At 42.6% G+C, this 26726-nt stretch overlaps 1 protein-coding gene across 1 annotated transcript; it reads right to left on the reverse strand.

The window, feature by feature from the left end:
* Positions 1-23838: 23838 nt before the first annotated feature.
* On the reverse strand, positions 23839-25901 carry LOC149408077 (putative GPI-anchored protein At4g28100). Its single transcript, XM_089616211.1, has 2 exons — positions 24910-25901; positions 23839-24428 (listed from the first exon to the last, which is right to left on the reverse strand). Exons 1-2 carry the CDS (start codon positions 25507-25509, stop codon positions 24072-24074), a joined length of 957 nt encoding a protein of 318 aa, XP_089472337.1. The 5' UTR covers positions 25510-25901; the 3' UTR covers positions 23839-24071.
* Between the last annotated feature and the right edge of the window lie 825 nt (positions 25902-26726).

The following is a 26726-nucleotide window of genomic DNA, read 5'->3' on the forward strand; positions in this document are numbered from 1 at the left end:
GCAAAAGGTTCATCTTACAAGAGTGCGGACGTATGACGAATTTGCACTTCAAAGCCTCAAGACGACAAAGTGAAATGGACTTAGGAGAGTTTCGACATGAATAAGGCGGGTTGAGGAACGGGGCGACTGTGCCCTTGCGGGCTGCCTACGTACCCACATAGTGGGATCAAGTCATGACGTAGTTCGATGGGCTGCCAATTAGCAGAAGTACTTCCTTAAATTTGGGCGTTTCAAGAGCGCAATACCGCGATGCTGTTTATTGTTTCTAGCTCATAAACTCCAGGCCTAACCATGCAAGTGACCATGTATAGCCCTTCCCAGTTCGTTCTAAGTTTGCCGGAGTTAGGTTTGGCCGTGCTTTGAAACACGCGCCTAAGGACGAACTTTCCCTCTGAGAATCACTTTTCCCTAAATTTCGAATTGTAGTACCGGGCTACGGCCCATTAGTACCTTGGACGCAGATTAATGCCAGGTCGCGCCTTTCTTCGATGAAATCCAGCTCACCTCGGAGCATTTCACCACTCGTTGGTTGGTTTTGCCAAGCTGATTCTCTCCTTAGGCTTGGCACTTCTATTTCAGCCGGTATTACGGCCTCTATGCCGTATATCAGGGAAAAAGGGGATTCGTCGGTGGCTCGACGGGGACTTGTTCTATATGTCGATAGTGCTCCATGGAGATCATCTTCCCACCGTCCTTTTTTTTCTCTTGGAGCCGCTTTTTGAGATTGCTAATGATGGTTATGTTTGCAGCCTCTGCATGTCCATTCTCTTACGGATAGTGCGTGGTGGACTTGCTTAGCCTTATTCCCCATCTTTTGCCGAATCCTTTGAAGTGGGTTGAGATAAACAGGGATCCATTGTCCCCCACTATCTCCCTCGAGACTCTGTGGCGTGAAATGATATTTTTCCAGATGAAGCCTTCCACGTAAACGTCTTTCCGATTTGGGAAGGCTTCGACTTTGATCCACTTAGAGAAATAATCGGTGAGAATAAGTAGGAACCTCTTCCCACATGGGGCTAGGGGCATAGGTGCTACTATATCCATCGACCATTTTGTAAAGGGATAAGGTGCGGATACGGAAGATAGTTCTTCCGCGGGTTGTCGGACTATGGATGCGTACATTTGGCATTTATCGCATTTCATAGACCATTGCAACGTGTCGGCTAGCATTGTGGACCAAAAATACCCTTGTTATTTGGTTTTAAGAGCGAGGGATCGGCCTCCCGTGTGATTTCCACATTCATCGTCGTGGATTTCACTAAGGACCTGGTCTGCTTCATCTAGCCCTAGGCATCTCATGTATGGTCCGAAGGTACTCCTTTTAAAGAGCTTCCTGTTTATGAGGCAATATCTCGTGCTGATGGATTTCAGTTTGCGAGCTTCTTGCTTATCGTGTGGTAGTTCTCCGTGTAATATGTACCTCGTGATTGGTGTTCGCCAATCTGTTTCTTCTAGTGCTGTGAAATTAACTTCCATAGGTATGTTGGGTGATTCTATCGCTTCCACATGGATAACCCTTTTCACGCCTAGGTCTAATGTGGAGGCAAGCGCGGCTAAGGCGTCAGCGGTTATGTTCTCTCCTCTGGGAATTCTGATGAGTTCAAACTTGTCGAACTGGTCAGCTAGATCTCGGACGATAGTCATGTAGTTCTTCATATGTTCTTCGCGCGCGTCGAACTAGCCACTAAATTGGTTGGATACGAGCTGGGAGTCGCATAATGCTTTTATGTTCTTTGCTCTGATGCCTTTTGTAAGACGTAATCCGTTGATTAGGGCTTCGTATACGGCCTCGCTGTTTGAGGCGGTAAATCCCAATTGGATGGATTATTCCAGTACTTCTCTTGTGGGTGAAATAAGCCGAAGTCCGATTCCGGCACCTTGTTTCGAGGATGCCCTCATCTCCACCACTACCAGAAATATGGGATACAACTACAGTTTTTTTTTTTTTTTTAACTTCAGTTTAGCCTTTTAATGGAGTCTTTGAATACAGACTACGGTCACCTTTTTTTTGGCCTATATTAGACTCTAATCGAATATAAAACTGTAGATAATGGTCTACTTTTCTCTACAGCTTATATAAAAAAGTAGTGGTTTTACTAAAAAAATTAAAAATGATCAAAGTTTCACCATTTTAAAATGGAGGGAAATTTCCCACAAAATTTTGGCACATTTACACTACAGTCAAAGGTAAAGATGGAGTTGTACTACTTAAAATATAAAAAATTAACAAAATTTTACTATTTAAGTGTGGAGGGAAATTTCCCACTAATAATTTTGTTTAACACAGTGTATGAAATCTTCAAATTTGACTAAGTATAGAAACAACACTATATTCACTTAGACAAATTGAATAGTTTCTTTATTTTCTTTGCTTCACCGTAAAAACATCAAAAAGAATAAAAAGAAAAAGAAAGAGAGCTAGAGGGAGCGAGCCAGAGAGATTCTGAGAGTGAGAGCTAGAGAGAGCGAGCAAGTAAGTGAGGGTTGAGCGTCGCCGGACTTGTGTTGGTGAGATCTCGTCCTTCCTCTGTTCTTCGTCTTTCTCTTTCCTTCGTTCATCTTCGTTTCTTTAGTTGAATCGCGTCTAATCTTAGTCTATGGCTCCGTATCATTTCTTTACAAGGTCTTGAGCGCGGATTTCTGGTTAAGGAGAGACAAAGAGTCCGTGGTTCGTTCATTAATAAGAGGTATGAGTTTCTATTTGAAATTTTCTTCGTTCTTTTAGTTCGATTTAGGTTTAGAAATTAGGGGTTTTGGATTTCTCTTGCTTGTTCTGTGATTTTTCGTGGTATATGGGTTAGATTGGGCTCGATTTGTTGTTGTTCTTGATCTGAAATTCTTTGACTTAGGGTTCCTGAATTCGTGGTGTATGTGTAGTTCGTGGCACTTCTGTTTTTACTTTCCTTCTTCGTCATTCTCGGTTTAATTATCATCACATCCCTTGATAATTTGGGGAAGGAAAAAAACTTATTGAATAAAATGAATTTAAATGACCTATGGTTAGTTGAGATTGCTCTGGCATTGTGAGATAATATTTGTTTTTGGGTTCGGTGTGGGTTTTGGATTCGAAGGGTATTTGGTTATAATCAAATTAAGATTGATTTTGACGAAGCTTTGTTGGGTATAGTAAAGTAGGTAGCTTGGAAATGCGCTAATTGGGGGATTCAAATTACACTAACCAAATTCTTGTTCTTTACTTGCGCGTCGCTAAACTGGTGTGTTCTTTCTATAGCTGCATTTATGTACTTGGTTCTTTTGGGTAAAATAAATAAAGAAATAATTTAGGGCACATCATTATAAGTTGTAGAAGTTCAAAACTCGTGTTGAGTTTTGAGTATTTTGATTAAGGGTTGGGTGTTTTTAAGGCTGTTGTGCTGATACTTTCTCCATTGTTACCGGTCCATCTCGGCCTGGTAGAGCAGCGACGGCCGCGATAGCGACCACCCCGGGACTCCCCCGACCCATGGCCGACCCAAGGCCGGCCTCCAGCTCCTTGGCCGACCTCCGGTCTCATGAGCTCGGCCTCCAGCTCCTTGGCCGACCTCGGCCTGATGAGCTCGGCCTCAGCTCGACCTCGGCCTGATGAGCTCGACCTCGGCCTCAGCTCGACCTCGGCCTGATGAGCTCGGCTTCAGCTCGGCCTCCTTAGCTCGGCCCCAGCTTGAGCTCGGCCTCAACTCGGCCTCAGCTCGGCCTCCTTAGCTCGGCCTCAACTCGGTCTCCTAAGCTCGGCCTCAGCTCGACCTCGGCCTCAGCTCAACCTGACGAGCTTGACCTCAGCTCGACCTCTACCTGACGAGCTCGACCTCGGCCTCAGCTCGACCTCGGCATGACGAGCTCGACCTCGCCCTCAGCTCGACCTCAGCTCGACCTCGGCCTGATGAGCTCGACCTCGGCCTCAACTCGACCTCGGCTCATGAGGTCGACCTCGGCCTCAGCTCGACCTGACGAGCTCGACCTCGGCCTCAGCTCGACCTTGGCCTGACGAGCTCAACCTCGGCCTCAGCTCGACCTCGGTGTGACGAGCTCAGCTCGACCTCAGCTCGACCTCGGCCTAACGAGCTCGACCTCGGCCTCAGCTCGACCTCAGCTCGGCCTCCACGTCTCAGAGGCGTCCCTCGCCTCCATGGCCGACTCCGAGCCGGCCTTCCTCCATGGCCGACTCAGAGCCGGCCTTCCTCCATGGCCGACTCAAAGCCGGCCTTCCTCCATGGCCGACTCAGACCCAGCCTTCCTCCATGGCCGACTCAGACCCGGCCTTCCTTCATGGCCGACTCAGGCCCGGCCTTCCTCCATGGCCGACTCAGACCCGGCCTTCCTCCATGGCCGACTCAGACGCGGCCTTCCTCCATGGCCGACTCAGACCCGGCCTTCCTCCATGGCCGACTCAGACCCGGCCTTCGGCCAAGGGGATGCCCAAAATGCTCCTTTGGTCGCGTATAAATACCACGGCCCCTCCCTTGGTCCACGTAATCCAATTTTGAGTCCCGAAACGCTGTTGAACTCGTACTTCACTCATTTCGCTCATCTTTGGCCTCTCACCACCTCTAAAACCTCTATACTCCACCTCAATCCTACTAATGTTAAGCGTCGGAGAGGTAAACAGAGGAACCCCCTCTGTTTTCCCTTCCTAGTTAACCTGTTCTTTACTCCTTTTCAGGTACTCTTACAAACTCAAGGGACATTCACAGATAAGGGACGACTTGGGATACCAAGTCCGACACGCTCGAGCCGAAGTGAGACCACTTGGTCTGGCCTTGGGTCTAACCACTTTGGGCTCCTAAATTGTTGTCCGAAAATCAGCGACAACATTTTGGCGCTAGAAGGAGGGGATCTCTCGACCTTGGCGACGCATTCCCTCTACCCCTCTTCTTCATCCTTTAACGGCAAAACTCTCGAGAGATGAGTCAATTGTCCGTCACCCCCGCGGCCAACCGAGCGACGAGCTCGAGGCACGGCCTCCAAAGCCCCGTGCACCGTCTCGAAGGGCAACCTCATGATAATGAGAGCCAGCCCCGAGACCCGACGAATGACCCCGCGGCCGCAGTCCGAGAGGACACGGCCCGAAGGCTCGCCGAGCTCCTAGACCGCCCCGGCGTCACCGGCGCGCTCATCGCCGACCTCCTCGACTCCAACGACGTCGACGATGTCTACCACGACGAGAAAGACCCCGATTACGTGGCAAAGCCAAGAACCAACGAGACCGACCCCCACCACGCTCTTCATGAAAAGGGACGCACGCGCACGCTTCCAAGGGGACACCCTCGAGCGACTGCGTCTAGACGTCAACTTTCTAATGAGCACGCGCACGCGCCCTCGAGGGGACACCCTCGGGCGACCACGCCGAGGCGTCAAGTGTCGAGTAACACTCGGGGACGCTCGGCCTCTAGGTCCCGAAAGGGACCCTCCAAGCTCACCATCCGCGTCCAAAACCCCCAGGGAGGTGACGACGTCAATGGCCGTGGCGTCTGTCGAGGACGTCACTCGAATGATACCCCCTCGCCTAAAGTAATAGGGATGGCCGCCGGAGACTTGAGAGATCGCCTCAATTCCCGAAGGGAATCTCATGGGAGCGACTTGAGAGAAAAACTCAACGCCCAACGCGGGATCGAGAGAGAAGTCGTCTTGGGACGTCAACCACCCAACGTTGCCGACCGCGCATCCGACAAGAAACGCGCCGCCACACTCATGGCACCGTCCACCGGTCTCGGCTCGCGAAGGAAGAGGCGTAGAAATGGTCGAGTCGCTAACGACCATCCTTCTCCGGCCCCGAAGCAATCCTTCGACCCACTCAACGCGACGCCCGACCGGATCCTGAGCTTACATATGGAGAAGCTAGGCTCGCCGGCCCCCTTAAAGATGGACCCCGCGACGAGAGACAGGAGCAAACAATGCGAATATCATCGAGACCACGGGCACGCAACGACAAAATGCTACCAGCTTAGGAAGCAAATTGATTCCCTAATTCAAAGTGGGCACTTCAAGGAATTCGTCGCATCTGCTAGCAAGCCATGATTGTCGCAGCTTCCACCCTCAAGCTCACGCCCGAGCTCGATCGACTTCGTGATCGCTTTTATTTCAAAAATGTAATTTTCTTTTTTCAAAAAAGGCCAAGTGCCATGACTACCTGTAACGACCCCCTTTATTGCAATAAAGAATTATTCTACACACACTGTTGTATACCTCCAACACGAGAATTTCTTGGCCTTCGTCTCACAAACGCAAGAAACTCGGGGGGCTAATGGGGATCAATGCTTAGGGATCAATGCTTAATAAAAAACAACTAAAAAAAACAAAATAATAATAGAAGCATAACAAAGTCTCAAGGGGCCGGTGGTTAGGCCGGAGGTCCCAAAGAGAGACTCTTCACATAACTCCTCGTGCAGGCTCTACATGAGTCCTCGAGTTGAGTCTGAGTCCACGAGTCGACTGATACTCCTCGTGCCGACCCCTCATGTAACTCCTCGAGATGAGTTCATTCCTCGAGTCGATTTCGAGTCCAAGAGTCGGCCGATACTCCTCGTGCCGACTCTTCACGTAACTTCTCGTGCAGGCTCTACATGAGTCCTCGAGTTGAGTCTGAGTCCACGAGTCGACTGATACTCCTCGTGCCAACCCTTCACGCAACTCCTCGTGCAGGCTCCACATGAGTCCTCGAGTTGAGTCCCGAGTCCACGAGTCGACTGATACTCCTCGTGCCGACTCTACATGTCTCCTCGAGATGAGTTCAGTCCTCGAGTTGAGTTTTGAGTCCGCGAGTCGACTGATACTCCTCGTGCCGACTCTTCACGTAACTCCTCGTGCAGGCTCTACATGAGTCCTCGAGTTGAGTCCCGAGTCCGTGAGTCGACTGATACTCCTCGTGCCGACTCTTCACGTAACTCCTTGTGCAGGCTCTACATGAGTCCTCGAGTTGAGTCCCGAGTCCGCGCTCGCCGCCCAGCTCGTGAGCCGAAAGGCAGCGAGTTTCAAATGGGTTTCAAAGGCTTGCGTCCGCCGGGCGTATCTGGTCTAGCCAGCGTCCACGGGAAACCCCGCCATGCTAAATTTTGCGAATAACTTGAAAAAAAGTGTATAATTTGAGGCTTTAGTTATGTATCTTCATTGTATTATTATACTGCAAGTTTTGGACATATTATTGGAAAAGCTTAGAGGAGATTAGTTGTCAACTTTGTCATTCTCTAGGCTGACCCACCAGAAGACTGAACCAATGATATCATATTTTAAATAATCAAATCTTACAGCATAAGATTCCGACACTCTTAGAAACCGTACACAAAATCAATGACAGTGCAAAGCTGCATTAGTTTTTGCTACTATGTTTTTAAATGCTACTATGTTTAAATTTATCATATTAGTATAAATACTACTATGTTTAAGCTACAAGGTTTGAATGATAAATTGGAACCCCATGGACACTCATATATGAGTCTTTGTTTGTATAAATATGGCCTCTTTAAATTTTATATGGTCAACGCATAATAACAAACGTTCCCCTAATATGCATGTTTATACAAACTGACAACTCTGTTTGTGCTTATCATTTCTTTCCTTCCTTTAGGCCTTCATAAAGGAATTCTGCAAAAACCTGGAAATCATAGGAGTTCTACTAGTTTTTTTTCTTTGATGTCTACTTTTCTTCTCATTCTTGCACTAATTAGTTAATGATTTCTACTCATATGTGTGAGAAGGATCTGATTGTTGTTAGGTTGGGCAGTTATGAGAAGTTGTTGATCTTTATGAGGTAATTCTGAACCTCATATGCCTTTCTTACTGTAATCATGATGCTGAGGCTGTGTATTGCTCTATTGCTTGCTTTGAAGTTGGTATGGGATTTTGGTTTGGTTTGTATTAAATATTATTGAATGATTGCTATAGTGATATTAGTGTTGAGATATTGATATTTATCCAACTATAGTGTGTATATATATTTCCTTAATTTGTTAAGTCCTATCAAGTGTGTAGATTTTATTTTATTGAAAAAGGTCGTTACTTTGCTTACTTCAATTGCTTAGTTTATGTGTATCTTTGCCTTGATTGACTGATTCTTTCAGGCGATGACTCTCTATGCACGTGTTTGGAATCAGAACATTATAGCAGAGCTGCTGGCCTCCTACTAATGGCCGCCACCTCCGACATCGTGTCCTCCATCTCCCGCCATTATTTATTTTTGTGGATGATGTTTTTGTCATTTTCTTGTATAAACAGAGAAGTAAAAGTTGTGACTCCGACTGGGATTTTCGCACGAACTCATTCAAGGTAATTCCTCCGGGTTATTCGACTTAAGACTCCGACTGGGATTTTCGCACGAACTCATGTCTCCCCGGCAGCGTCGCTGTGAAATCTCTGATAAATAACGAGCTCCGAGAAGGTGAGGTCTCCAATTCCATAATGATTTGGTACATTTTGTGAACGTCTTGACTTTTGAATGCCATACTTGTAATTTGTTGTGGAAGTTTTGGAATTTGTTGTGTGTTTGACATACTTGTAATGAAATGAGATTTATGATTGATTTATTGAAATATGAGTTTTTTTTTTTTGGAAATTATTAGGTGTTTTTTGGATATTTATTTATTATAAATGTATTTTATTTATATTTATTTAAATATATATTTTTAGTAAAAAAAATTCTCTACATAAATAAGATGAAGTCTATATTGTTAAAATATAACTTCATGAATATAAATTACACCTAAAAGATGTAGTCTTCAACATAAAAGACTGAAGTTATAGACAAATAGATAAGACTCCAGTGTAATAGATGCCACAAAAACACAGTAGTCTGTCAAATTCAATTAATTAAAACTACTTTCTAAAGCTGTAGTGTTTATACACTCTTAACTTCAACAACTACATTTTACAGATGTAGTCTTCAATAGAAAAGAATGGAGTCATAGGCAAAGAGATAAGACTCCAGTGCAATAGATGCCACAAAAACGCCGTAGTCTGTCTAATTGACTCAATTAAGACTACTTGCTAAAACTGTAGTTTTTTTATCTTATGTAATTGAGTTCTATATAACTACAACATAACGTTGTAGTATTTATAGATGCCACTAGTAAGACTACATCTAAACAATGTAGTTATATATTTTAACTACAGTCTTATAAAACAGATATACTACGGCCAAACACTAGAGTCATAATCAAAGAGATAAGACTCCAGTGCAATAGATGACAGTCAGTAAACTGTAGTGGATTTAAAATGACTACAGCGTTCGGCAGTAGTTAGAGGCCAAATTTCTAGTAGTGCACGTTGAGTGTCCAAACTTTGTATGGCCTTAGGTCTTCCTCATGGTCGGTCGGGAGCTCGATGAGAAAGTCGGCGAGGACTTGTGACTTCGCGCAAGTTCTCATCCAATATTCTATATCGTATTCTGACAGCTCGATCGCCCATTTTGTCAACCTTTAGAACTGGTTTGGACTGTGGAGGATAGTTGGTAATTACGACTATAGGGTGCGACTGAAAGTATGGTCGCAACTTCCTTGCTAATACCACCATGGCCAGTGTCAATTTCTCGATGGCAAGGTATCGAGTTTCCACGTGTTCGAATGTTTTACTGATGTAGAAGATAGGTTTTTGGGTCCTTACTTCTTCCCTTACCAGTACGCCACTAACAGCGGCGGGTGACACATCAACGTAATGATATAAGGGTTCTCCTTCCACGGGCTTCGCCAGCACGGGAGAAGCCACATATTCTTTCAGCTGCTGAAAATATTTTTTAACAAGCATCGTCCCATTTGAAGTCATTCCTGGTATTTTTCTTGATACATTTTGAGAATGGAAGAAACTTATCTGTTGATTTCGAGATGAACCATTTAATGTCGCCACTCTCCCGGTCAATCTTTGTACTTCTCGCTTGTTCCTAGGCGAAGGCATCCCTGTCAGTGCTAAGATCTGGTTGGGGTTCGCCTCGATGCCTCGCTGGGTTATTAGGTAGCCTAGGAATTTTCCTAATGATACCCTGAATGAACACTTCGCATGATTTAGTTTCATCTGATATTGGTTTAGTACCTTGAACCGGACTTCACCAACATATCGTTGATGTAGACCTCCATGGTCTTATCTAGTTTCTGCTCGAACATCTTATTCACGAGTCTTTGGTAAGTGGCGCCCGCGTTTTTTAGACCGAATAGCATCACCCTGTAGCAATAGATTCCTCTATCGGTGATGAAGGTGATTTTATCTTGATCATCGGGGTGCATCAAGATCTGGTTATATCCGGAGAATGCATCCATTAAAGATTACATCTTGTGTCGGCGGTTGGTTCAACCAACCGATCGGTGTGCAGAAGGGGAAAACTGTCTTTCGGGCATGTTTTATTGAGATCTTTGAAATCTATGCACACTCTCCATTTCCTATTCTTTTTCTTTCGAACGACTGTTTTGGCTAACCAGTCTAGGTATTTGATTTCCCGGATTGATCCTGTCTTCAGGAGCCGTTCTACTTCATCGTTGACTGCTTTTGGCCCTGCCCAGGCCGAGCTTGCGTCTCTTCTGCTCTACCAGTTTAAAACTTGGATCGACATTCAGCTGGTGGGATGTGATGTTAACTTCAATCATCGGCATGTCTTCGGTGGTCTAAGAAAAGGCCGACTTATTCGCTTTTAGGAAACGAATGAGCTGACGCCTTATCTCGCCCTTCAGTTATGAATCTATCCTTACTACTCGCTTTGAGTCTGACCCGTCGACTTGAATCGAGGTAGTAAGTTTGAGACGTGGGTGATCTTGAGTCCCACGCTTGTTATCCCCTTCGTCATGCTCAATCGGTGCGCTGGGTTCACTGACAACCATTAATTGCTATTGATTGGGCTGGTGTCCTAGTTTTTACCGCTTAGGTAGCACGATCACGCTACCGATTGATTCCCTTTATTTTCCCTTCACCCCTTTCGAAGTCGGAAAACAAATGCACTGGTAGGACGTTGATGGGACAGCTCTCATGGAGTGAATCCACAGCCTCCCAAAGATCATGTTGAATGCTGAGGGGCAGTTCAACACGACAAATTCCACGAGCTTGTTTTTGCTGCTTGCGTAGACGACCAGCTTTATGGATTCGATTGTAGAAGTTGACATCTCATCGAATCCGGTGAATTCCACCGAATTCGTTTATCCATCTTTTGGAAGGTTCTCACCTAGATGACGTCGACAAAACTTCCATTGTAGATGAGAATTAGAGAGACTCTACAGTTCAATACGTCTAAGGTCAAGACAAGCGCGTCATCATGGGGGCCATCCAACGACCAAGACTCATTATCCTTGAACTCGATCAGGTCGTCGAGCCTGTTTGTGGGATATTTTACGGTACTTGCGATGGCTCGACGTTGGTGAGCCTGTATAGAATTCATTGACTCTTTGCATAGCCAGGATCTCTTTTCTTCGGGGCTTCTGTCGGGGGAGATGATCCTTCCTCGGGGCGTTCACGCTTTCCAAGTGATGGCCCACCTTGAGGAGAGGGAAGCTCATTTAAGCTCACATTTCCTACCTCTCATCAGGTAAACATGGCGGCAAGATAGTCACGTACCGGTCTGCAATCTTCCATTTTGTGTCCCCAATTTTTGTGATGGTTGCAGTAGGCGGACATGTCTTGTGTCCATGTGTTGGTCCTCAGGGCAGTTTCTGGTCATTTGTTTCCCCATGCAACAACATATGCGAACTATGAGGGGAACCTCGGCCTTCCCCCTTGACTTTGGGGGTGATTCCCTTATGGTTGTCTGGGCCCGTCGTGGCGCTTTTTAGGCGCGAATGGGCAACGGTTCTGGTTTGAAGGATTTGTTGTGTTCAAGGTCAACTTCGCGACCGCAAACTTTCTTTCCAGCGCCGCCTTTTCCTCCTCGGAAATGGCCCATTTCGTTGCCCGATGCATAGCATCTTCTATTGTGACGGGCTGGTTTACGATTAGTTCTTCCGGAAACCGTGATTCATGCCAGAGCGTATTCTTACGGCCGCAATCGCTCCCGCGCTGTTGATGGCACTGATTTTTGGCATGACATCTTTGAGTCTATGCATAAAAGTACTCAGTGAGTCTTGAGCCCCTTGCTGAAGCGACCACAGGTCGGCATCTAAAGCACTGGATTCCAGATACATGGAATAATGCTTCAAGAAAACCATCGACAATTGGTCAAAATTATCGATAGATTCTTCTTCAAACTTCGAGAACCATTCCAGGGCAGGGCCAATCAAATGTTCTGCAAAGAGGCGGCAGTGACCTATGTCTCTTTCGTCGTCTTTTAGGTAAGCCCATCTGACAGCGATTCTGAACGCGGTCATATGTGCCTCGGGGTCAGTCTTACTCTTGTAAAAATGGAGTTTGAGTTTACCTGCATCCCTGATCCGAACGCTCGTAATCCGTTCAATGAACAGGGTACGATAAGTTTCTTCGATCAGGCGATCGATTTCGGGGGCTGCGCTCATGGCGTTCTGAACTTGCGTCTGCTACCCTGCATTGGTTTCGACCATGGTCCGTCGTAACAAGGCAATTTCATCACGGTCTTATCGGGTCTCAAGCGGGGTTAGCTCGCGAGCTTTGGCGGACTCAATGTTTGGCTGGTCAGGCCAAAACGGGTTTCAAATTTCTCCGGCTCGATTGGGCGGGATTTGGCGTCCCGCGTTCATGGGCGAGTTAGGTCGACTCATAAAGCGTTCCGCTCACGGGACGCGGGCTCGGTTGAACTCGCGAGTTCTCGACGGGGTAGGAACACCTCCAGGGGTCCTCATGTGTTGCGGGATTTTGCAAGGCGGAGGTGGAAGATCAGTTGGAATTTCCCCTCAGTTAGGGTTGGGAGTCATTTCTATTCCAGAAAAATCCAACTAAATTAAAGGTAGGAATTTCCTTCCCGGCCTGCTGGATCCTGTGGCGTTCGGATTGGATTCAGCCGACGGGAGACCTACCGCGTCGCTACGGAATTCCAATACTCTGTACCTAAGGAAAGTGTTGATACTTCTTGTGTCACGGTCTGGTACGACTGCTCCTGAGTCGCGTCTCTCTCGATTAGGGACTCACGGTCTGGAATCAGTTTGAAGCCGAACGCGGGAGTTGTCGGAGATGACGATAACATGGGGTCGGAAATATAAGAAATAAGGTGTTGTAAGAATTTGGCCTTGAAGTGTAAGGAAAATTGATATGATTCTCACAGACGGCGCCAAACTGTTGATGTGATAAATCACACCAAAGCAGTCACGATAATTTGGAAAATTAAATGGGTCGATTTAGATTTGTAAATGGGCCTCAATTCTCCGTTGCAAGACCAAAACGAAAAGCTAGACGAATTCAGCAATAAATAAAGGCAAGAAAATAATATGTAAATTAAGCTCGTGGCTACTTTATTACAATCGCTCAAAGTATTACAAAGATTTAAATTGGAAGACAAGCATTGCAAGATTGTAGAGTAAAAATGGGAATAAAGTAATCGTGTCCAACATAGACTTGATTATCTTATATTTATAGTACTAGAAATGAGGTCGCAAGCTCCAGATTACGGGTGACACGTCGTATGTGTTGTCAATGATGCCCACAAGAAGAGTAGTAGTTTCTATTTATGTACATTTGATGTAATATAGTCTCACGATGTCTCTTGCTTGTAAATGCTAAATCACTAATAAAAGTTTAAACGTTCATTCATTCTTCCTTGTCTGTTTGAAGCTTTAAGACAATCTATAGTCTTTAGTCCTTAAACAAACCTAACAACATATGAAGAGACAAATGTAGATTTGCATGAACAAGCTCTTCATGGTTTGCTTAAAACTGCATATTCACAATCTAAGGATCAAAGGACTATTGATCTCAGTACGATTGTTATGAGAGTCTATGATGTCTGGTTATGGGACATTGAGAGTTTGAGACTCTATAGTTATTCTAGGTATCTTCTGAAGGTACTGAATTCACTAGTGCACTTCTAGAGACAGAATAAGAACAAACCATTTAACCTCTTATGTCTCAAAGTCACTATGTATGAATTGCATCATGCCTACCTCAATCCTGAAATGAGACATGTCATTTCATAGCTTACATAATCTCATTTGAGAAAGTCACAGTTTGGATTCATTATGTGATTCTAAACATGACCTATTGGTGAAGTACTAAGTTATGAAGATGTCATGAGTAACTTTGTGAAGATCTCATAGATATGGAATTCATGTACAAGATTGTTGAAATGCAATGTATATCACCTCATGCTTTGTTCCTTGGAATGTGAATAAATGAACCTGCCAGTGTCCAAATTGAGTCATGACTCTTTTGGATGAATCAATGTGAGTTGTTAGCTCCTAATCAATACATTGTTTCTAACTTATTCACAAGCGACAAAGGAGTTGAGGAAATAAAAGCTAGAAGGGTAAAATAGTAATTTTGTAAATCCCGATTAGCTGATGATATTCATGAAGGGTAAACATATATAATATTCAGTGGATCCACTCATCACAATTAAGTTGTATTCTTGAGTGGAAAATAAATTCATTTGAACCGAGAGATTCTCAGTGTCAACTCTTTAGTGGAGTCAGTTGACATTAAGCTAAACTTGGACAAGGTTTGTAAATGTTTGAGTCCAAGTATGTTAGCTCAAGCTTTGATTATTTGGATTCATGAAGTCACTGTCACAAATCATATCGAGTAGGATTAGTTAAACTAGAAGCTAAGTCAAAACAAGAACGAGACAAGTTTTACGAAAATTGTCTAAAGGGTATTTTTGTCTTTTTGGACATAGGATGAAATGAATGTCAATAAATTTTTTGACATTGTCATATGATGACAAATAAACCACTCGGGCATGATAAGTTTTTGGGCCTTGAGGATTAATTTCATTTCATGGAATTTTACATGAAAATTATTAATGGGCTTTTCTTATGTTGTCATGAACATATGAAGAAAAATCTAGAAGACACTTCTAGAAGATGTTGCACACCCAAACCCAAGAGAAAGAGAGTTTATTTTGTGCATTGATGTATGAAGATACTTGCCAAAAGAAAAAAAGGAAACAAATTTCCTCTAGAAGGAAATCCATTTGGGCGGCCAAGGCTAAGGGAGAAGAAAGAAGAGGAAACAAATCCAAGGCCTTCTAGAAGGACTTGGCCGTGTGACTTAAAGGGAAGCAGAGCAAATATTTCTCATGAATATGTGATATTCTATAAAAGAGGAAACTACTTTGTTAAAGGTAATTTCTCTCCTATAAATAGAGCGCTCTTTCCTCTCATTTTATTCATCCAAAGTTTTAGAGATTGAGAGCTTCTCTCTCTAGACTTGGCCGCCCCTCTCCCTCTCTCTCTCTCTCTTTCTTGTTCTTTTCATTTTTGTTTTAGCACCTAGGTCCACATTTGACCTAGTGTTTTAGCTCTTCGACTCTTAGACTTGTTCTTGAGTCGTCGTGTTTAAAAGTGTCCACACACTAATTCCTTCTTTTCTCGAGTGATTCATGTGATAGAAACTTTCATGGTTACTCGAGTTCCCGAAGAACGAAGAAAGACGAGCTGCGCGGGGAGGCGAACGCTTCAGCCTTCCTAAGGCTTCTCAACGTTCAAGCTTCACAAAGGTTAGTAAACGAGTAATGCTCTTTAATAGTTTTAATTTAAATATAAACATGTGCTTGCTATTTGTCTAGGCTAGTAAAATCGTTTTACTTGTTTAAAAGAAAAAAAAATTTCCGCCGCTTGCTCGAAGCGTTAATTCCAACAGTATGTCAGTTGAAACTCACTACTACGTCTCGGGACACATGTCGTTTGAAGACTTGTTCATATGAGGAGCGGTTACGGATCGTCCAGGCTGACCGGCTTCGCATCTACGAGTATTCAGGGAGCGGTTATCTCGAGCTGATATTTGAATATCTTATCGGGCTGGCGCCGTTGTTATCACAAATATGTGGGCTTGAGCCCAATTTCCTAGTATTGGCCCGAATCACTCTCTTGTTATCTTGAGGACGAAGCTCAACATCAACACTAAACATATATAGAAGTCATACTTTTAGATTAATTTTGACTTATTGTATTTTGGTTCTAAAGTATTGAGGAGATTATAGTTAAAGAATAATCCTTACTAAAATTATGCCTTACACATGCCAGAAGACATGACATAATCTTTTGTAATTTATGGTTAAAAATAAGGTATAATAGAATCGTAATAACAATTTTTTTTACTATCCTCTCAATATTTTAAATACATTAGGCCTTCCATAATTTTTTTTATTGCATTCTTAATCTTATTTATGGAGTTTCAAGAGCAATGGCGAACAAAAGTCAGTTTTTGCAAAGCATCAAAATTTGCCACAATGGGACTTACTTTGACAGAGAAAGTTAAGTAGATGTTTCTTGAGAATGTCTTTCGTGTTGGCAGCAATCTTTGTAAACGGTTAGTGCCTCGACTATTTCGGGTTCAAGCTCTATCTTTGATCGTCAATGATGCGACCTGAGTTCCTAAATATTGATTCCGATAAAATCGTTGAAACCGGGATCGAATGTACATTTCGGGCCATTGTTGATGCGATTAAAATGGGTCGATTTAGATTTATAGATGGGCCTCAACTCTCTGTAACAAGACTAAATTCGATCTCTAGAAAAACTAGAGATTAAATGCGTAATTTAAATAAAGATGAAAACATAATGTAAGAATAGCCCGGGGCTTTTTGTATTAAGATCGCATGTGAACTGTACAAAGATTGGATTTCGATAACAATGATAATAGCTGGAAAGTATCGTTCCAAAAATGGGCCTAATTGTTGCATATTTATAGTATGAGAAGACGACATTTGATCTCCGGGTTGTTCGGGACACGTCATGTGTCAGTTAGAACTCACTACTGCATATTTGGACACCTGTTTAGGGAGACCTATTCGTGCGAGGGGCAGTTACGGATTGATCTGGCTGACGAGCTCTGGATATTCGGGTCTCAGGAGGCAGTTATCTCGAGCTGGAAATCGATCCTGCCATCGGCTGGTGCGCTGACTAAACCTCCTAAAGCCCATAAGCATAGGCTTGGCCCAATTAACTTGTATTTGGCCAAATTCCTTGTGCGTTAGATGGAGGACGAAGCCCAACATCAACAGTTAGACCCCAGTTTATTTGAAATATAATAATAGATAACCTAAAGACGAAAAGCATATACGAGGTTGTCAAGAAGCGAACTAACTAATTTTCTAGTCTGGAATGGATTACTAGTTATGAATGGAGTACTAGAAATCATTTGAATTTAAGGAACTAAATAATGCACAAATCTACCAAATCCTACATCTTTTACATGTGAAAATGCTTGGTCGGTAGAAACTATATATTTAACAAGTTCTTTTCTAAATTCCAAAGGATCATGTGTACTTACCTGAGAAGAAGACCCGGCCTGGACACACATCCTGTAGTGGTGGTGCAGTCCAGAAGTCCATTGACCCATATCGTCAGCGTTGATGATCTCCCCACATTTTTTCATTTCCACATTTCAAAATGAGATTTTCTTGTTCTCCTTTGTTGTGTAGGTTGGGGATTTTCTTCGGGATTGACTTGTGGATTTTCTTCAGGATTGGCTTGTGGATTTTCTTCGGGTGGAGGAGGTGACTCTCGTTGAAATCTACTAAGTCTTTCTTGATATGTCATATACGTGTCTTCGTAAACTGGAGATCGAGGTGGTTGTGAGGTAGAGGCATGTTGTTGTGGTAGTGGTCGTAGTGGTTGTTGTTGTGTATAATATTGTGGTCGTTTTGGAATGCAAGGGATGATCTGGGCAAATCGGTTTAATTGGGTCATCTCTTCTTGAGTGAAGTTGAATGTTGGTGCTTGATATGAATATGTTGGAGGGATTTCAGTGTCCTCAAAATTGGGATATTGAGAAAGATTCAATCATATAATATGATGACTCAAACTTTGACGAGAGCCTCGGTGATATGATGACTCGCTAGACATGTTATAAAATCAAAACTATATAATATAAAATTGCAATAAAAACTTTAAGTATATATGTTTTTAGAAAATCAAAACTATATAATACAAATTGTAATAAATACGGTATATAATTCTTAAAAAATCAAAGCTATATAATATAAATTGTAATAAATACTTAGGTATATAATTTTTTTTATAAATCTAAGTATATAATATAAATTGTATAACAAAATTTAAGTATATAATTTATATAGAGAGATTTAGTTGTAGATAATTGTAGAGGTAATTGTAGAGAGAATTGATGAGAGTGTTGTGAAAATTGTATTGAAATGAGTTGTATTTAAAAGTGTAAAAAAAACTTGTTATTTTTTAGCTCAAACGGTAAAAAAAAAACGGCCATATTTTTTCAGCCATTGATTTTAAAAAACGGGAACATTTTGGACGGCTGAGATTGAAAGACCAAAAAAAATTAATTGCACGCCATCAATGGTAGCAAACGGCTACCAATATCGCTATACTTGGGTATATGGGACGCGACTTGGTGCTAATTGCTGTGAGATTATGAGGTTGAGAGAGTTTGTTAGGAAGTTAGTTAGAGGAGAGAGAATGAACGAGACTGTAGAAGATTCTCATTAACTATCAATACAGTTGCAACAGGGTATTTATAGCCTAAGTAGAGAATAGTGACGTGGCTAAGTTATATTATCTATATACTCTAACATCCCCCCGCAAGCTCAAGGGCGGTTGAGCACGTAGAGCTTGGTTCGCATCTAAGTGAATAGCTGAGTCGATAATGGCTTAGTGAGTCCATCAGCTAGTTGATTTGCAGAAGGAATGAAGGCAACTCAGAGTGACTTGTTTATGACTTTATCTCTAACAAAAAAGGAAATCAACTTCCACATGTTTTGTGCGAGAATGAAGTACTGGATTGTCTGCTAGATATGTTGCTGAGACATTATCACAGAAGATTGTTGGTGTAGCCGTGCTAGTCACACCAATATCATGAAGTAGTGATTGAATCCACATGATCTCACAGGTCGTTGTAGCAACAGACCTGTATTCTGACGCTGCACTTGAGCGTGAGACCACTCGTTGTTTGTTTGAGGCCCAAGCAACCAGATTTGAAATAAGGAATATACATTGTCCACCAGTACTTTTCCTGTCATCAGGACATCATGCCCAATCTGCGTCTGAGTAGGCATGAAGAGATCAGTCCCTGGTTGAGCTTGAAGTGTGAGCTCATGTGATGACGTTCCTTTCAAGTAACGAAGGAGACGTTTTACAGCCTGCCAGTGAGTATCAGTTGGAGCATGCATGAACTGACATAGCCTGTTTACAACAAAGGCTATATCAGGTCGTGTCATTGTGTAGTATTGAAGACTTCCGACGATGCTTCTATAAGGTGTAGGATCGGAGAGAGGCTTGCCATCTGAGACTGACAACAATGGGCTTGACACCATAGGGGTTGCACTAGGCTTTGAGTCTGCCAGATCTGCCATGTGAAGGAGATCCACAATATGCTTCATTTGAGTGAGATGGAGCTAAGACTTAGTTCTGGTTACTTCAATTCCAAGGAAATACTTCAGTTGACCAAGATCTTTTAGAGCAAACGTCTTCTGAAGGTCATGGACCAATATGTTTATGAGACGATCATTGTTGCCAGTGATGATGATGTTATCTACATATGCCAACAAGATAAGCTTCGTTGTAGCAGACGTATAGATAAACATTGACGTGTCTGCTCTAGATTGATTGAAGCCCCACTGAAGCTAAGACTTAGTTCTGGTTACTTCAATTCCAAGGAAATACTTCAGTTGACCAATATCTTTTAGAGCAAATGTCTTCTGAAGGTCATGGACCAATATGTTTATGAGACGATTATTGTTGCCACTGATGATGATGTCATCTACATATGCCAACAAGATAAGCTTCGTTGTAGTAGAGGTATAGACAAACATTGACGTGTCTGCTCTAGATTGAGTGAAGCCCCATTGAAGTAAAGATGAGCTGAGTTTTTGAAACCACGCTCTTGGTGCCTATTTCAAGCCATATAGTGCCTTCTTCAGTAAGCAAACGTGATATGGGCACTGAGTATTCACAAAGCCTTGTGGCTGACTCGTATATACTGTCTCAGTGAGGTCTCCATTAAGAAAGGCATTGTTTACATCAATTTGACGTAATTGCCAGTTGTTTGTCATAGCCAGAGATAGCACTATACAAATTGTGACTTGCTTGACAACTGGACTGAACGTTTCAAAGTAATCCAACCCATATGTTTGATGAAAACCTTTGGCTACTAACTCGCTTTAAATCTGCCAACTGAGCCATCTAGTCGCTGTTTGGTTTTATACACCCATTTACAGCCAATCACCGTTCCATCTATCGGTGGAGGCACTAGAACCCATGTGTCATTGTCCATAAGCGCGTCATGTTCCTTGATCATAGCATCTTCCCAATGATTGTGTTTGGAAACCTCGGAGAAAGCTGTAGTGTCTAGAATATAGGTAGGGATTTTGGCAATGAAGACCTTGGGTTTAGAGTTGCCAGTTTTCGATCTTGTAAGCATTTTGTGTATTGTGGTGGGTAGCTCAGGATGCGCTATATGTATATTCTTAGTATTGGAGTTTGGATTGGGTATGGGACTTGAGTTGGGTGTGGGACTTTATATCGAGAGGCTAGGTTCAGTGTTTTGATAGGTTGTAGTTGTTGGTATCGACTGTTGTGATTGAGGTATAATTGGTGTATCTGAGACTGGTTGTCGGTCTTGTGAAGGTATCTTGATGTGGTTGTATAGCAGTTGTGGTAGCTGGATTTATGGGAGTAATGGATGTCATTGTAGGTAGGGTAATGAGTGTACTTACAGTTGAGGTTTGTGCGGAAGCTGTTCGAGTAAATGACTCTGTGGACTAGAAAGGAAAAGCCTTTTGTTGAAGATAACATGACGCTAAATGTATATCATGCTCGTGGTAGCATCAAGGCAGAGATACCCTTTATGCTTGTTGTTGTACCCAATAATTGCGTAGTGTATTGATCTTGATTCCAACTTGTGTTTGTTGAACGGCCGTGTGAATGGAAAACACGAGCAACCAAACACCTTGAGATGCTCATATGATGGCAACTTCTGATACAACACTTGATATGGAGACTTGAGATTTGACACCACTGAGGGCATAGAAGCAATAAGTTCATGGCATGTGTGCCTCTGTAAGCATCGTCAATCCCATCTCCACAATATGTCTATTTTTGTGTTCAACTTTCCCATTTTGTTGTGGCGTAGCAGGACACGAGACTCGATGAATTACACCCATCTTCTCTAGGATTGGAGTGAGTGACCTATACTCACCACCCCCCCCCCCCCCCCGTGGCAGTCAGTCTGTAGAGCTTTGATTGATGCATTGAATTGGGTGGCAATTAAAGTTTTGAACTTCAGAAAATTGTTGAGACATTCATCTCTGGTTTTTAACACATACAGCCAAGTAAACTGAGAGTGATCATCAATGAACAACAAATATCTCAATCCATAGTTGTGGTCACTGGACATGGACCCCATATATCAATCCATAGTTCTGTTCTAGAGTTGGACCGAGAAAGGGAAGTCTATGACTTTTAGCTAGTTTACATGAGTTACAAAATTCAGACTCAGTGTCAGACTTGATCTTGCACTCTTGTAACACTTTGTTGACTACGAGGGAGTTAGGATGACCCAACCTTGAATGCCATAAGCTTGTATCTCATGCTGGTGCGCTTTCAGGAAAACACTTCATTATTGAACTTGATTGAGAAACTGGAAACCTGTAGAGTCCATTACTAGTTGCTCCTCAAAGTAGTACATATCTCGTAGTTTTTTCCTTCACAAGAAAGAACTTCTCATGAAATTCAACCATTACATTATTGTTTCCACAGAATCTTTAAACACTAATTAGGTTATGAGACAATTCTAGAACTAATAGTACTTTTTCCAAATTGAATTTACTGAGCTGGCTTTTATCACTATTTTTAAGCACAATTTTTCCAACAATTGATATAGGTAAGTAATTACCATTGCCGAGCATAACGTGGTCTGATCCTGTGAACGGAGAAGCATCTTGAATGTGAGAGCCATCATTGGTGAGATGTTGGTTAGCTCTAGAATCTATATACCAGGCTCCATCGGAGGAGAAGTTGTTTTGTCCAGAGTAGCTGGAGTAGAGAGCTAGATTGTTTTCTGAGTAGTTCTGATAAAATTTGTGATAGCACTTTAGTGCCGTGTGACCAAACTTTCCACATACTTGGCATTGTGGTTTATTCTGACCATTGTTGTTGTAGGCACGTCCTCCAAGGAGGTCCAGAATTTATACGCGGTCTTGAGTCCGATGATCTGAGACATCACACTTTCGGTGAGAGACGAGTAGATCCACGCGCCATGAGAAGACGATTCTGCCTTTGCCAGAGAATATACTCTGGATTCACCGTGACTCCATCCTCAAATTGCATCGCTGGACATGAATATCCTTCATTGAGGTAATTCAATCCATTTGCAATGATAACATTCTCAAGCTGAGTTTTCCAGAGAAGATATTTTGTTCGATCGAGTTTAAAAGACAGGGTTTAATTGAGAGAAGGCATTTGGAGATTTTGATAGAAGGTAACCATTGTTGCGAGACAAGAGTTTGAGGTTTGAGTTGTGTTTGACGAATCTGTAGTTTGTGTGGTTGTGTGAGCTGAATTGATATTGTTGAGATTTTCAGGTTCCGCCATTGTTGAATCTAGAGCTCAAATACCATGTGCGATTATGAGGTTGAGAGAGTTTGTTAGGAAGTTAGCTAGAGGCGAGAGAATGAACGAGACGGTAGAAGATTCTCATTAACTATCAATACCTTACAACAGGGTATTTATAGCCTAAGTAGAGAATAGTGACATGGCTGAGTTATATTATCTATATACTCTTAACAATTGTGAACTGCGTATGGGGTCTTACAGGGAGATACATTCTGGTCTTTAAGATTCTCATGTTCCAGTTTTGAAGAGGACTAAAATTCACAATCTCCTCGGCCTTGTTGGATTATTTGCTCACCTCATTCTTGGGCCTCGCGGTGAGCCAAGTTCATGTGTTTGTTTTCTGTTCATAGGAAATGTTTTGATTAAACTTTATTTAAAAATAAATTATTTAAATTATCATGCTCCGCAGCAAAATGCGCGTTGAGAAATCTGCTGGTGTTGTTTCTAATTGGAGGTTTATTGCTTGACTGGTTTTGGCTGGTTATTCCCCAAAACAAACAAAAACATTACTATCTTATAGTTTTAGAACAATTATTGTTTCTATCTAGACTGGAATCAGTTTTGCTGTTGTTTTTTTTTTTTTTTTTTTGTTACACATTATCTATCCTGTACAAAATATTTGTCACGACTTTGGTGTTTTGCTGTTTATATGCTCTTTTGTCCGACCGAGTTTTCAAACCGAATCCAATCCATTATTAGATGACGACACGAACCTACACAGCTCCTCAGAGGATATTTACAATTAAATAAAATCAACATAAGCGCTTAAATCCTCTACAGCTCACATTTAACAATGGCTTCACGAGAACTTCGAGATTAGACAAAGATTCAACCGCGATTCTCTCCTCTCAAACTGTGAACCCGAATGTACATACTACATATTACATACACATTAAGCCAAGCAATTATATTATTATACTCCCAATGTTGCAAGGGCCGAGAAAACAAGTATACTTCATAGGCCTAGGCTAGCCCTGAAATCTCTCCTTTGTCAACCAACCAATATTTTTTTCCCATCACCCAATAAAAGTTACTTTTGCCCCTTTTATCGTTGATTAAGCAGTTTGGAAAACTGTGGCAAAAGCACAACATTTTTCAGTCATATAGTCAACGGCATCAGTGTCATCGAGTTACAGCTTAGGTTTTTGGTATGGTCCCAAACAATAAACAAATCATTTTAAATGTGCCATTTTAGTTTCTCTCCGGATCAGAAATGAATAATAAAAAATGCAAAACCAAAACATGTTAATATTTGTATTCCTAAATTCGTCAAAAAAAAAAAATGCTGAAAAGATGAGACGAGAGATTTACAGAGGCGGTTGAGGAAAAAAAAAATAAGACAAAAGAAAAAGCAGAGCCCCTAAAAAAGCCCGGATTTCTTTTTTTCCTTTGTCTAGTAGCGTCACGTGACTCGACAGTACACGGCTACGAATCAAAAAAAGGGCAAAAAGGGAATTGTAATCACTACAGGAATAGGCCCCGATGAGGGGTGAGGGAAAAGAGGAGAATGATTAGGGGCAAAAAGGGAAAAGAGAAAAGGAACGTTGAGGGTGAGGACGAGGAGTGATCGGACTTTTCGAACTGGAGCGAGTCAACGGCGAGAGGCATGTTTTCTTGGTCGGGGCTGCAGCGAGACTGGTGAGGCGGGTGAGCGCTGTACATTATGGCTCGGAGGACGGCGGAGACGGTTGGAATGTACGCCGTCTTGTTGCGGGCCAGCAGCCACGTCAGCCCCATGAGCTGGCAGTCCCTGTCGAACATCTTGCTCGCTCTCTCGCTCTGCCCTTTCTCCGTTCCCTTCTTGCCGTACCCTCCTCTCACCTGTCACATCACATCTCACCACACCCATTACTTTTTTTACATACATCAAAGTTAAATATTCAAATAAATAGGATAAAGATAAAGTAAGCTACAATATAAACAAAAATACAAAAAACGCAGCTTTATGAATTATGATGATCATACGATTAAATTACTATTTAAGTTAGTCTCATAAATATTTGTCTTGAATACTAATTTGCTCTCAAAATAAAATAAAATAAAATAAAATAATGGAAGGTTATTTTGTATACAAATATTTTGTATACGTTAGCTTCATATAATATAACCTTTATTATTTAATTACTCTTAAAATAATAAAACTACAATAAACGGTTTTTTATTTTTTAATTTATTAGATCTCAACTTTACAAATCTGCATACTCATAATTATGATATAATTTCACGATAAAGTTGGGTTCGTAGCTGGGAGATTTAATATATTAAAATAAAATGAAAGGGAGTATGTGAATTAGAAACATACTTTGTGGAGGGCGGAGAGGCATTTAGTGCAGCCGGAGTAAGAGGAGTTCCGGCAGTTCCGCTCAAGGTTGCGTACGTCAGCAGTGGGAGTGGCGTTGTGATGAGAGGAGAGGTTAAAGGCGGCGGGGCAGGAGAGGGAAGCGATCTGGTGCAGCCGGATTCCGCAGAAGCACAGCACCGCGTCACACGTGGCGTTCGGCTGGGGGATCCTGATGTTGCGGGTGAGCAGGGAGGTCTGCAGAGAGTTGACGCACTTCTGCGAGTCGTCGGGCCTCATGGGAAGCTCCGAAAGAGAGGATGAGGGTGCGGCGGCGGGTGACGTGGCAGGGAGCTGGAGGGCGGAGCGGGCGTGGGCGGCGAAGAGCCAGGCGGCGAGGACTGGGCAGCAGCGGCTTCGGTCGAGGCTGTGCGAGCAGGCCTCTCTGACTCCGCCGAAGAGCTCGTCGGAGAGGTCGAGGCGGCAGAGTTGGGCCTGGGTTTGGACCGGAAATGCCGGCACTGTGTTTGGGCCTGTGAACTCCCCTGGGTTTACTGGCTGGGCCAGAAGGCTGGCTTCCCCGCGGCGGAGGATAAGGATTACCACCACGGCGTGTATTAGCATTGTTGGTTATGGGGGAAGGAAAGGCAGAGATAGAGAGAGAGAGAGAGGGTTTTAAAGTGGACGACTTTGAGTGTGCATTTTCAAAGGGGAACACTAATCATGAAGAGGAAAGAATAAGAAGAAGAAAGATGTTGTTGGATGTTTGATTGGAATTCCTCTCTTTTTTCTCTCTATAGAACGAGAGAGAGATGAAAGCCGGTTCACGAAGCTAAGCAAGGACTAATCAATGGTTACATTATTTGCTTGTGTATTATGAGAGAGATGGATAAATAAAGTAATAGGGTATGATGTAGAGGATTAGGGGGTCCAGTATAAGGTGAATCAGAGGACAAGAGATTCGTTTGGTTGTTTTGATGAGAGAGAGAGAGAGAGAGGTCTGTTTTGCATGATAGAGGACTCTGTCTCAGGATTTGGCTCCATCTGCCGTCCTTTTCCTTTTCATTCTCTATCTTAGTCACCCTTCTGTTTTAAGCAATTATTCTGTACATGCTGGTCCATCTTAGTCACCCTACTCCCTCCCTATCACTCCAATAGGAATATCTTAATGAGTGAGGAGCCATGAGATTGTTTCATGATTCCATCCTATGTAAGATATTCTTGGCTATTGATTACTGGAATGTGGAAATTGTCATATGTTTTATTTTTTTCCGCTTTATGGGTCAAGGGATTTGAAAATTGTAACCCATACAGCTCGATAAATAATTCGTAATGCATCAGTGTCACAATTGTCCGCTAATAATAATCAACCTTTTTTCTATTAAACCTTTACATATTTATTTGTCAATTTAATGCGCAACTTGTTCAAAGAATTACTAAATGAAGCCACGACAAGTGCAAACCTATGACGTTATAAGGAAAATGGTGTTTACAATTATTCACATGTTTTGAACTCCAAGTCTAACATTCAGACTACGGCACACGAAATCCGTGTAGCTCTACGCATTAGTTTCTTTGTAGATCATTGGCGTTCTTTTATGGCGCCGTAAACCTATCATGATCCCAAGAGCATCTCTTGCTAGTACTATTCATGTCAATGTACTAAAATAATTCCAATTTTTTGCTCAGATTTGATTCCAGTATTTCCACTTTGAAAAACAAAATGCAATATTCTGTAAGTCCATATAATGTTTCACCTTTTAACCGAAAATTAAAAAAAAAAAAAAAAAAAAAAAAAAAATTGGCGACGAAAATACTTAAATGTTTTCGTTTTGATACAT

This window comes from Urtica dioica, chromosome 1 (assembly GCF_054948205.1).
Source record: "Urtica dioica subsp. dioica isolate 48M chromosome 1, U.dioica_male_clone48M_v1_H2, whole genome shotgun sequence".
NCBI lineage: Eukaryota > Viridiplantae > Streptophyta > Magnoliopsida > Rosales > Urticaceae > Urtica > Urtica dioica.